The 13630-nt window shown below is 48.3% G+C and overlaps 1 protein-coding gene across 16 annotated transcripts in view; it reads right to left on the bottom strand.

Moving 5' to 3' along the window:
- The window catches only part of ankrd44 (ankyrin repeat domain 44), a 312538-nt gene that overhangs the window by 142057 nt on the left and 156851 nt on the right, over positions 1 to 13630 (bottom strand). For all 16 annotated transcript variants that reach the window (XR_005459740.1, XM_038789102.1, XM_038789101.1 and 13 more), the window contains one exon: positions 6843 to 7055. Coding sequence is in view for 15 of the 16 variants with exons in the window: in XM_038789102.1 (XP_038645030.1) it covers positions 6843 to 7055 (213 nt within the window). In the remaining variant the exon portion in view is untranslated. The remainder of the gene's footprint in view (positions 1 to 6842; positions 7056 to 13630) is intronic.

Here is a 13630-nt window from a genome sequence, read left to right as displayed (position 1 = left end):
AAAATAATCAGATTTCAATTTAACTAGGAAATATTTCAAAGGAAGACTAAGTATAAATGCTGCTGTTGGACATATCAACTGAAGTAACTCAACACAGAGGCAAACTCTTTACCAGCTGAGCTATCAAGGAAGGTCTGGATTCTTGGTTCATTTGAGAAAAGAAATCAAACTAGGTTTTAGGGGCATAAATTGAATACGGGTAAGAGTGAGGTCTTTGTGATTCAGGTGAGCGGGCAGGAGAGGAGATTGGGGGAATGCCGTTTAAAGTGGTGGAGGAGAGTTTTTGATACTTGGGAATCCAGATGGCATGGAGATGGGAGCAGCTACATAAATTAAATTTGGCCCAGTTAGTTGAGCAGATGAAGGAGGACTTTTGAAGGTGGAACATTCTTCCATTGTTACTGGCGGGGTCGGGACAGACCTTAAAGATGACATTCTCCCAAGATTTTTGTTCATATTCCAGTGTCTCCCTATTTTTATTCCAAAAGCCTTCTTTTAAAGAGGGTCAATGCGGTGATCTCTGGGTTCGTATGGGCGGGAAAAACCCTGCGAGTAAAGAAGATTCTGTTGGAGCGAAGCCAAATATAGCTATGATTAGGAAGTGGGTAGTGGGGAAGGGGGCAGTGTGGGAATGGATGGAGGCAGCATCATGTAAGGGCACAAGCTTGGAGGCACTGGTAACGGCACCTCTGCCGTTCTCGCCAGCTCAGTACTCCACACACCTCGTGATGGTGGCACCTTTGAGGGTATGGGGGCAGTGGCGGAAGTAAATGGGAGTGGAGGGAGCATCAGTATGGACTCCAACTTGTGATAACCACTGATTTGTGTCGGGGAGGCTGGATGGGGAGTTTCAGAGATGGCAGCAAGCTGGGATTGAGCGGTTGGGGGACCAGTTCGTTGATGGCAGCTTTCCATGCTTGGAGAACTTAGAGGAGGAGTTTGAACTGCCAGGAGGGAATGGGTTCCGTTATCTGCAGGCGAGGGATAATGCACTAAGACGCTCGACCTTTCCGCTTCTACCGCCTCAGGGAATACAGGACAAGGTAGTTTTGAAAGTGGGAGTGGGGGAGGGGAAGGCCTCGGAAATTTATAAAGAGCTCATGGAGTGAGAGGAAACCCAGATAGGGAAGGTAAAGCGTAAATGGGAAGATGAATTGGGCAAGGAGCTGGAGGCAAATCTGTGGGAGGATGCTCAGAGTAGAGTCAACACGACCTTATCGTGTGCCAGGCTCAGCCTGATACAATTTAAGTTGGTCCACTGGGTACACATGGCTGTGGCCCAGATGAGCAGGTTTTTTGAAGGGGTGGAGGACAGCTGTGGGCAGTGTACGGGAGGGCCCGCAAAACATGTCCACATGTTTTGGGCATGTACGAAGCTTAGGGGATTCTGGCAAGGATTTGCCGATGTCATGTCCACAATTCGAAAGACGAGGGTGGCGCCGAGTCCAGAGGCGGCGATTTTTGGAGTGTCGGAAGACCCGGGAGTCCAGGGAGCAAGAGAGGCTAATGTTTTGACCTTTGCCTCCCTTGGCGTGGAGGGACTCAGAGCCTCCGAAATCGGGGGTATGGGTTAGTGGCATGGCTAGGTTTCTCAAGTTCGCCCTGAGAGGATCGATGTTAGGGTTTGCCCCAAGGTGGCAGCTGTTTATCGACTTCTTCGAGGAAAATTAAGCTGTTAGCAGATATGATTGGGGGGCATAGTTGAGGCTTGAGCGGCGAGAGGAAATGGGGGAACTGGGGAACTGTGTATGTTCGACATGTTGGCTGAGTATGATTGTTTGTTGGGGGCATTATTCACTGTGTTATGTTTGTGTTCAAAATTGTTGTAAAAAAAATCACAAATGCCTTAATAGATAGATAGAGAAATACAGCACAGAACAGGCCCTTCGGCCCACGATGTTGCGCCGAACTTTTGTCCTAGGTTAATCATAGAATTTTGGACAATTTTTCATGGCCAATCCACCCAACCTGCACATCTTTGGACTGTGGGAGGAAACCGGAGTACCCGGAGGAAACCCACGCAGTCACGGGGAGGATGTGCAGACTCCATACAGACAGTGACCCAAGTCGAAATCGAACTTGGGACCCTGGAGCTGTGAAGCAATTGTGCTATCCACAATGCTACCGTGCTGCCCTTAAGAAGTTAACCTACACTCCATTATTCTACCCTAATCCAAGTACCTATCCAATAGCCGCTTGAAGGTCCCTAACTTTTCCAACTCAACTACTACCACAGGCAGTGCATTCCATGCCCCCACTACTCTCTGGGTAAAGAACCTACCTCTGACATCCCCTCTATATCTTCCACCATTTATCTTAAATTTATGTCCCCTTGTAATGGTGTGTTCCACCCGGGGAAAAAGTCTCTGACTGTCTACTCTATCTATTCCCCTGATCATCTTATAAACCTCTATCAAGTCGCCCCTCATCCTTCTCCGTTCTAATGAGAAAAGGCCTAGCACCCTCAACCTTTCCTCGTATGACCTACTCTCCATTCCAGGCAACATCCTGGTAAATCTCCTTTGCACCTTTTCCAAAGCTTCCACATCCTTCCTAAAATGAGGTGACCAGAACTGCACACAGTACTCCAAATGTGGCCTGACCAAGGTTTTGTACAGCTGCATCATCTCCTCACGGCTCTTAAATTCAATCCCTCTGCTAATGAACGCTAGCACACCATAGGCCTTCTTCACAGCTCTATCCACTTGAGTGGCAACTTTCAAAGAACTATGAACATAGACCCCAAGATCTGTCTGCTCCTCCACATTGCCAAGAACCCTACCATTAACCCTGTATTCCGCATTCATATTTGTCCTTCCAAAATGGACAACCTCACACTTGTCAGGGTTAAACTCCATCTGCCACTTCTCAGCCCAGCTCTGCATTCTATCTATGTCTCTTTGAAGCTGACAACAGCCCTCCTCACTATCCACAACTCCACCAATCTTCGTATCATCTGCAAATTTACTGACCCACCCTTCAACTCCCTCATCCAAGTCGTTAATGAAAATCACAAACAGCAGAGGACCCAGAACTGATCCCTGCGGTACGCCACTGATAACTGGGCTCCAGGCTGAATATTTGCCATCCACCACCACTCTCTGTTTTCTATCGGTTAGCCAGTTTGTTATCCAACTGGCCAAATTTCCCACTATCCCATGCCTCCTTACTTTCTGCATAAGCCTACCATGGGGAACCTTATCAAATGCCTTACTAAAATCCATGTACACTACATCCACTGCTTTACCTTCATCCACATGCTTGGTCACCTCCTCAAAGAATTCAATAAGACTTGTAAGACAAGACCTACCCCTCACAAATCCGTGCTGACTATCCCTAATCAAGCAATGCCTTTCCAGATGCTCAGAAATCCTATCCCTCAGTACCCTTTCCATTACTTTGCCTACCACCGAAGTAAGACTAACTGGTCTGTAATTCCCAGGGTTATCCCTATTCCCTTTTTTGAACAGGGGCACGACATTCGCCACTCTCCAATCCTCTGGTACCACCCCTGTTGACAACGAGGACGAAAAGATCATTGCCAACGGCTCTGCAATTTCATTTCTTGCTTCCCATAGAATCCTTGGATATATCCCGTCAGGCCCGGGGGACTTGTCTATCCTCAAGTTTTTCAAAACGCGCAACACATCTTCCTTCCTGACAAGTATCTCCTCAAGCTTATCAGTCTGCTTCACGCTGTCCTCTCCAACAATATGGCCCCTCTCGTTTGTAAATACTGAAGAAAAATACTTGTTCAAGACCTCTCCTATCTCTTCAGACTCAATACACAATCTCCCGCTACTGTCCTTAATCGGACCTACCCTCGCTCTAGTCATTCTCATATTTCTCACATATGTGTAAAAGGCCTTGGGGTTTTCCTTGATCCTACCCGCCAAAGATTTTTCATGCCCTCTCTTAGCTCTCCTAATCCCTTTCTTCAGTTCCCTCCTGGCTATCTTGTATCCCTCCAGCGCCCTGTCTGAACCTTGTTTCTTCAGCCTTACATAAATCTCCTTCTTCCTCTTAACAAGACATTCAACCTCTCTTGTCAACCATGGTTCCCTCACTCGACCATCTCTTCCCTGCCTGACAGGGACATACATATCAAAGACACGCAGTACCTGTTCCTTGAACAAGTTCCACATTTCACTTGTGTCCTTCCCTGACAGCCTATGTTCCCAGCTTCTGCACTTCAATTCTTGTCTGACAGCATTGTATTTACCCTTCCCCCAATTATAAACCTTGCCCTGTTGCTCGCACCTATCCCTCTCCATTACTAAAGTGAAAGTCACAGAATTGTGGTCACTACCTCCAAAATGCTCCCCCACTAACAAATCTATCACCTGCCCTGGTTCATTACCAAGTACTAAATCCAATATGGCCTCCCCTCTGGTCGGACAATCTACATACTGTGTTAGAAAAGCTTCCTGGACACACTGCACAAACACTACCCCATCCAAACTATTTGATCTAAAGAGTTTCCACTCAATGTTTGGGAAGTTGAAGTCGCCCATGACTACTACCCTGTGACTTCTGCACCTTTCCAAAATCTGTTTCCCAATCTGTTCCTCCAATCTCTGCTGCTATTGGGGGGCCTATAGAAAACTCCCAACAAGGTGACTGCTCCTTTCCTATTTCTAACTTCAACCCATATTACCTCAGTAGGCAGATCCCCCTCGAACTGCCTTTCTGCAGCTGTTATACTATCTCTAATTAACAATGCCACCCCCCCACCTCTTTTACCATCCTCCCTAATCTTGTTGAAACATCTATAACCAGGGACCTCCAACAACCATTTCTGCCCCTCTTCTATCCAAGTTTCCGTGATGGCCACCACGTCGTAGTCCCAAGTACAGATCCATGCCTTAAGTTCACCCACCTTATTTCTGATGCTTCTTGCATTAAAGTATACACACTTCAACCCATCTCCTTGCCTGCAAGTACTCTCCTTTGTCATTGTTACCTTCCCCACTGCATCACTACGTGCTTTGGCGACCTGACTATCGTCTACCTTAGTTGCTGGACTACAGATCCGGTTCCCATTCCCCTGCCAAATTAGTTTAAACCCTCCCGAAGAGTACTAGAAAACCTCCCTCCCAGGATATTGGTGCCCCTCTGGTTCAGATGCAACCCGTCCTGCTTGTACAGGTCCCACCTTCCCCAGAATGCGCTTCAATTATCCAAATACCTGAAGCCCTCCCTCCTACACCATTCCTGCAGCCACGTGTTCAACTGCACTCTCTCCCTATTCCTAGCCTCGCTATCACGTGGCACCGGCAACAAACCAGAGATGACAACTCTGTCTGTCCTGGCCTTTAACTTCCAGCCTAACTCCCTAAACTTGTTTATTACCTCCACACCCTTTTACCTACCTACATCGTTGGTACCAATGTGCACCACGACTTCTGGCTGCTCACCCTCCCCCTTCAGGATCCTGAAGACACGATCAGAGACATCCCTGGCCCTGGCACCCGGGAGGCAACATACCTTTCGGGAGTCTCGCTCGCGACCACAGAATCTCCTATCTATTCCCCTAACCATTGAATCTCCTATTACTATTGCTTTTCTATGCTCCCCCCTTCCCTTCTGATCCCCAGAGCCAGACTCAGTGCCAGAGACCTGGCCGCTGGGGCCTTCCCCCGGTAGGTCATCCCCCCCAACAGCATCCAAAACGGTATACTTGTTTTGAAGGGGAACGGCCACGAGGGATCCCTGCACTGTCTGCCTGTTAGTTTTCTTTCCCCTGACTGTAACCCAGCTACTCTTGTCCAGTACCTTTGGTGTGGCTACCTCCCTGTAACTCTTCTCTATGACCCCCTCTGCCTCCCGGATGATCCGAAGTTCATCCAGCTCCAGCTCCAGTACCTTAACACGGTCTCTGAGGAGCTGGAGTTGGGTGCACTTCCCGCAGGTATAGTCAACGGGGACACCAGTGGTATCCCTCACCACCCACATCCTACAGGAGGAGCATGCAACTGCCCTAGCCTCCATCCCCTCTTACTTTACAGAATTAGCTGCCCCTTGGACCAACTGGACCTCCGCCCTCCGACTCTACTTCCAGTCAGCTGTACTCTAAACTCCTGGCTCTCTTCACGCTCTTTGATAAATATAGGAAATGAAATGTCAGGAGCACCTTACTCCCTCCTCACCTAACTCCCTCAGTCACCAAACTCTCACTGTAGCACTCAAATGCCACAAGCTCAGCACTCCCTCAGTCACCAAACTCTCACTGTAGCACTCAAATGCCACAAGCTCAGCACTCCCTCAGTCACCAAACTCTCACTGTAGCACTCAAATGCCACAAGCTCAGCACTCTAGTGCAAACAAAGTCTGCACTGTAACTATCTCCTATTTATACTGTGACTCTAGATTCTGAAAACTGGCCTAATGCAATTAACTAATTAACAAGCTCCATCTGCAAGTAAGTCCAAGTAGAACCTTGTTTAAAGCTGATTCAAAATTCACCTTCTTATAGACCAAACAGCAACTTTTAAGTTAATTAACTAAATAAAAGAAATACTAGACTTTAAATAAAAACCATAAAATGTTTTTTTTTAAAAAGAAATCAAACAAAACTCAAACGCATTCAATATTCGTCATGTATTATTTTTGAAATACAGGAGAGCACCAATGTCCCATTGAAATGTGGTGCTGTGTAATGATCAGTCTCAGCGACTGGATGAGACATTTAGGAGATCCTCAATTATTACAGGTTCTTACTTCGAAAAGATACAAGATCTCAACAAAAAGTTTTGGAACAATTCTATTTGCCCTTCATAAATATCTGCTATATTAAAGGAATCTTCCCTTTAAAAGAGCAAAGTATGAAGATTTACATTTACCTGGAAGTTGACATCTGCTCCATTATTTACTAAAAGTTCAAGACACAAAGCACCATGGGTTGAAGCAGCAGCAAAGTGCAAAGGAGTAAATCCCTTGTTGTTGGGTTGATTCACATTAGCGCCATAGTCAATAAGTTCGTTCACCACAGCATCTTGTCCATTGTAGCACGCAATGTGGAGTGCTGTATTTCCATATACATTTGGTTCATCAATCTGCCATGGAATGTAAATTTTGTGTAGTAAACAGCAGAGGTATTTGGCAATAGTATTTTCAATTAAACTATTAGGACCATCATAAATGCTAGAGCATAAGTTTTCTGTGACATTATAAAATCTAAAATCAACATTAAGTTTATAGAAGCCCATAGAATCTCTACAGTGCAGAAGGAGACCGTTTGGCCCAATGAGTCTTACTGACCCTCCAAAGAGCACCCCACCTAGACCCACTCCCCGCCCTATCCTCGAAACACCACCTAACCTGCACACCTTGGGGCACTATGGGGCAATTTAGAATTAACGATCCAACTAACATGCACATCTTTAGACTGTGGGAGGAAACCAGGGCACCCGCAGGAAACCCATGCAGACACGGGGAGAACATGCGAACTCCATACAGGCAGTCACTCAGGACAGAATTAAACCCAGGCGCAGTGAGGCAGTAGTGCTAACCATTGTGTCACTGTGAGGCCCATGAGAATGTTCCATATGGGGAAGTATGTAATACAAAACATTAGTCTGTTTAAATTAATATCAACAACTGTGTGAATGAATGAGAGAATGGTGTCACTGAACACTAATTCTGTACCAACATTAACAAGCCACCATGTGGCATTGATAGCACCACTAATGAACCAGGTGTCATTTTTTTTTAAAGGCATATTAAAGGAGCAAAAAGGCAAATAACACATTTGCATCTAAAATTAATTTTAATTTCTAGATATATTATTTATAATATATTTTATATATATTATATATCTTTTCATTCAGAGTTGGATTCTTTATTTTTTTTATATAAACAATTTTATTGAGGTATTTTTGGCACATAAAACAATGACATTGTATAGCACTGTACAAAAAGAAAAGCAAATAATGCATAGTACAAACCACAACTCCATTCTCGCAAGGACCTGCTTAAACCACCCCCAACTCTATTCCACCCTAGCACACCCCACCCCACCCCCCCCCCCCAACTTCTGACGATTAATTCTCCGCGAAGAAGTCAATGAATGGCTGCCACCTCCGGGCGAACCCCGATAGTGAACCTCTCAAGGCGAACTTAACTTTCTCTGCACTGAGAAAGCTTGCCATGTCCGATAGTCATACTTCGGTCTTCAGGGGCCTCGAGTCCCTCCATGCCAACAGTATTTGTCGCCGGGCTTTCCATCGGCCTCCTTCTCCTCCTGGACTCCCAGGTCCTCCGACACCCCAAAGATTGCCACCTCAGGACTCATTACCACCCCAGTTTACAAAACCCGGGACATGATGCCTGCGAATCCCTGCCAGTACCCCGAGTTTAGGGCACACCAGAACATGTGCACGCGATTAGCCGGCCCACCGGCGCATCTGGCACATGTCCTCCAGCCCGAAGAATTTACTCATCTGGGCCACCATTATTTAGGCCTGGTGCACAACCTTAAACTGGATCAGACTGAGCCTGGCGCATGTTGCGGTCGTGTTTACTCTGCTCAGAGCTTTTACCCAAATACCGTCCTCCATCTCCCCGCCCGAGCTCCTCCTTCCACTTAAGCTTCAGGTCCTCAGTCTGTGCATCCTCTGCTCCCATTAGTTCTTTGTAACTATCTGAGACTCTACCCTCACGACTACCCTGTCCTGCCTCCCCTTTGGCGGGAGACCTGGGAAGGACGTCACCAGCCTGCGCACGAAATCCCGCACCTGTAAGTATCGAATGTCATTCCCTCATGCCAGCCCAAACTTCTCCTCCAATGCCCTCATGCTCAGGAAGCACCCTTCCAAGAACAGATCACCCACTCTCGCACTCCCCGCCCTCCACCAGTCGATATCCACCGTCCATGTTCCCCGGGGCAAATCGGTGATTGCCGCAGATTGGGGTCCACACCGAAGCTCTCACTTCCCCTATGTGCCTCCTCCACTGGCCCCAGATCCGAAGAGCCGCTACCACTATAGGGCTGGAGTACCACGCCAGCGGGACCGGCAGAGGCGCCGTAACCAGGTCTGCCAAACTGGTGCCCCTGCAGGAAGCAGCCTCCATCCGCTCCCAAACCGACCCTGTACCCATCATCCATTTCCTCATCATCGCTATGTCGGCCGCCCAGTAGTAGTTGCTGAAGTTCGGCAACGCCAGCCCCCCCTTCCCTTCTGTTCCTTTCAAGCATCAGCTACCTCACCCGCGGGGACTTCCTCGCCCAGACAAATCCCAGGATAATTTTATTCAGCCTCTTAAAGAAGGACCTCGGGATGAAAACGGGGAGGCACGGAAATATAAACAAGAATCTCGGAAGAATCGTCATCTTGACAGTCTGCACCCTCCCTGCTAGTGACAGCTGGAGCGCATCCCAACTCCGAACCTCCTCCCTCACTCGTTCCACCAGTCGGGACAGGTTGAGCTCATGCAACTTGCCCCAGTCCCGTGCCACCTGTATCCCGAAGTATCTGAAGCTTTCTCCTACCAGCCTGAACAGCAACCCCTTCAGCTTACTCTCCTGCCTCCTTGCCTGAATTACAAACAACTCGCTCTTAGCCATCTTCAATTTATATCCTGAAAACCGGCCAAATTCCCTCTGGATTTCCAAGATACCGTCCATCCCCACCATTGGATCCGATACGTATAACAGCAGGTCATCCGCGTATAACGAGACTTTATGTTCCACTCCCCCCCGGACAAGCCCTTTCCAGTCCCTTGAAGCTCTCAGAGCAATTGCCAGGGGCTCTATGGCCAGCGTGAACAGCAGTGGGGAAAGAGGGCAACCCTGTCTTGTCCCGCGGTGCAGTCTGAAGTAATCTGATGTTGTCCTGTTCGTCCTTACACTAGCCTCTGGGGCCTGATATAACAGCCTAACCCAGTCAATGAACCCCTCACCGAACCCAAACCGTCCCAGCACCCCTCACAGATGGTCCCATTCGACCCGGTTAAAAGCCTTTTCCGCATCCATAGTGACCACTATCTCTGCCTCCCTGCTCTCCGGGAGCATCATAATTACATTCAGCAGCCTTCTTAGATTGGCCACCAGTTGCCTACCCTTTACAAACGCAGTTTGGTCCTCCGCAATTACGTCCGGTACACAGTCCTCAATTCTAGTCGCCAAGATCTCGGCCAGTAACTTAGCGTCTACATTGATGAAAGATATCGGCCTGTAAGACCCACAAGCCTCCGGGTATTTATCCCGTTTCAGAATAAGCAAAATGGTGGCCTGCGACATCGTCGGGGGTAGAACCCCTCTGTCTCTTGCCTCGTTAAAAACTCTGACCAGCAGCAGCCCACTATCTTGGCAAACTTTTTATAAAACTCCACCGGATACTTATCCAGCCCCGGGGCTTTACCCGATGTAGCCATGCTGGCCACGCAAAATGGACACTGAGCCAAACTAAAATGGAAGACAGAAGGAAAAGCCTGTTTAGTGAGAACAGACAGCCTGCTCTCAACTAATTAGCATTTTGCAAGCAGCAAACCAGTTTTCTGGCCAGGTGCAAGATCTCCAAGCCAAAGGTGTTAATGGCAAAGCGCTTAGCATTCTGATGAGGCAGCCCAGATCCAGGCACAAACAATGGCAACATTTCCATCTCAATGTAACACTTAATTGGTTGTGCAGACAGGATGGCACCAGAGTAACGAATATCGAAACCACCCCCAACATCGAGGGAAGCCCCCGCATTGGAGGATTTCGAAGGTAGCCGTTTGGAAACGCTCCAATCGGTACCGAAAGGTAGAGCCCGCCTAGAAGGGGGCAAGGACATTAGAGAGGGGTATAAAGGCAAATTCCCCACAGAGCCCGGTCTGTTAAAACCGTGCTCCGGCCCTGACTGACATCTTGCATCCTGACTCCAGCCGTTGAGCACCAGCCGCCGAAACCGTAAGTTCAACGCTCGCTACGCGATCCAAGCCCACTAGACCCCCAGTACCAGAACGCTTGCTGAAGGCTGCAGTACAAGACCAGGACGAAGGCCTCGTTCTCTGACCTTGCCTGTTCCTGTTAGATAAGTATTCTGTTCACTTAAGTTTAGTTATAGCTTAGTCTCTTAGTGTGCATGAGTATTTATTATAACTGTATAATAAATATTGATCGTTTGAACCTTACTAATCGGTGTATCGTCTTTATTACTTTGAACTTGACCTTGGAATACTTGTGACGTTGTCTATACGGCAACTGGCGACTCCAGAGCTGAATAATTACATACAACAGAGCCTAGTAGTGTTAAGCACACGTCGAATACGGAGGCGTGTTAATACACTCCAATAAACGCGTTTTACGCCCATAGTAAAACGTGCAACACCGACCGCATGACCAGGGACCCTAGTGAGACTTCTCCGGTATCATTTACCTGGAGGTAATCCTGCATGCATCTCCGGAGACTCTCAGTTCCTTTGCAGTCGCTGGCAACCAACCTGTTTTTGAACACAACCGATCCAGGTTCGGGTCCAGGACTGTGTTAAAGTCACCACCTATGATCAGTTTGCATGAGTCCAAGTCGGGGATCTTCCCTGGCAACTTCCTGACAAAATCCACATCGTCCCAATTAGGGGCACACACAAAGACTACTCTCACCCCGTCGAGCTTACCCCTAACCATAACAAATCTGCTGCCCCCATCCGCAACTGTACCCTCCGCCTCAAATTGAATCCTTTTATTGATCAGGATCGCAACCCCCCCCCCCCAAGTCTTAGTGCCGAGCCCCAAATGAAAGACGGCCCCCCTAGCAACACCATCCTACCACCTAACCCCTGCTCTAATCTAACTGTATGAACACCCCCCCACCTGGTTTCCGTTGACTAGCCCACCCAGCTAGCCTGGTGGCTCCCAGCTTCGGCACCAACGCGTCTCTCACCCATTGCTCCCTGGCTCCCCTCCCCCCGGTCCATCCTTGCCACTTCCCCAAACCAGCCCTGCTTAAACAAAAACTCTATACAAGTCAAAAACATCCCCAACAATAGTGCAATTTAAATCAAACAAAGAGATAAGTACCAGGCGCTCTCAGCCCTTCCCCTCCAAACACAGAAAAAGATTGTATAAAATTCCCGCGAAACCCCCATCATAACCGCACCTTTTAAACTATTTTCTTTTTTTATATTTTCCCCCTACCAAAACTCAAACCAAACAAGAAACGTAAGAAGGAAACATTCAAGGAAACCATGAAAAATAACAAGAAAAACACATCACAACCAAAATACATCAACCTAAAAAGGTTGAAAAAACAAAAAGAAAGGAGCCAAGCATGCAGGCATCTCTCACAGCGAGAGAGAAACAAAATAGACTTAAAAGTTCTACCATGAGTCCAAGAGTCTTCAGCTCAGGGCCAGCCCTTGCTTCTTAACAAAGTCCATCGCCTCCTCGGGTTCCTCAAAATAGTGGTGCTGGCTCTCATACATAACCCACAGTCGCGCCGGGAGAAGCAGCCCGAACTTGACCTTGTTCTTATACAAAATCTCCTTCACGTGCCTGTAGCCTCCCCTCCTCCTGGCCACCTCAGTACTCAAGTCTTCGTGAACACGCACGGTGCTATTGTCCCAAGTACAGCTTCGTGTGCTCTTGGCCCATTGCAGAACCCGCTCCAAGGACCTGGGGAACCGGACCACCATTGCTCGTGTGGGACCCCCTCGTTGCGGCTGCCTCACCTGCACTCTGTGTGCCCTGTCCACCACCGGCGGGCAAGGGAACACTTTGTTCCCCAGCAGCTTCTGAAACATACCCTCCACATACACGGCAGCACCCAGCCCCTCAGCCCCCTCCGGGAGGCCAACGATTCTTACATTCTGCCGGCGAGATCTGTTGTCCAGGTCCTCCAGCCTTTCGAGGAGCATTTTTTGCTGATCCCTCACTTCCGAATCTCCGTGTCCGCCACCGTTTGAAAGTCGGCCTGCTCCTCAACCGTCTTCTCCAGCTTCTGGAGATTCTCAGCCTGATCAGTCAATCAGTCAATCGACTTCTGGAGCGGCTCCAAATTATCACGCTTCAGAGCTAAAAAGCCCTCCTGCATGGCCTGTAGCAGCTGCTCCATTGTAGGCTGGGCTGTCAGCGCCTTGCTCTGGACATCGGCCATACTGCTCTCTCTCAAAGCCTCCACTGTGCCCTTGCTTGACCACTTCTTCTGCTGTTTATGGTCCCTCCGGTTTCTTAAGTCCAAATAACTCAGTATGGGTCCAGCCCCTGAGTACTGTTGCTTTCCAGTACCGCGCTCAAAAGCGCAAAAAAGTCAGGGGGAAAGGTCCAAAAGTCCGACCGAAACGGAAGCCACCAAATGTGCGACCTACTCCCTCATAGCCGCCACCGGAAGTCCCGGTTTCTTTATTTTTAAACTTCATTTGTGCAACTTGAAACATGAACTTGTTTAAAAAAGATCAGGGACGGGATTCTATTTTGGCCGACGCCGGAATTGGGAAATGCGATCACAAGACGCACCCTCAAGCCCTCCTTAGTTGCGCAAAACGCGAGACATCTTCACCTCTCCATTGAGTCCTCACAGGTTCCAGGTTATAAGCCTTACTGGAGGCTTGCGCCTTCATTCCCCCCTACTTTTCGCCATCTACCGACTCTGACCCTTTACTTTGCCCTGTACCGGGCCCACCCAAGATGGCCCCCTTCTCTGCCCATGAC

Source organism: Scyliorhinus canicula, chromosome 2 (assembly GCF_902713615.1).
Source record: "Scyliorhinus canicula chromosome 2, sScyCan1.1, whole genome shotgun sequence".
NCBI classification, from domain to species: domain Eukaryota; kingdom Metazoa; phylum Chordata; class Chondrichthyes; order Carcharhiniformes; family Scyliorhinidae; genus Scyliorhinus; species Scyliorhinus canicula.
Note: the sequence above shows the minus strand (reverse complement) of the source record. Positions and strands in the feature narration are given on the sequence as shown.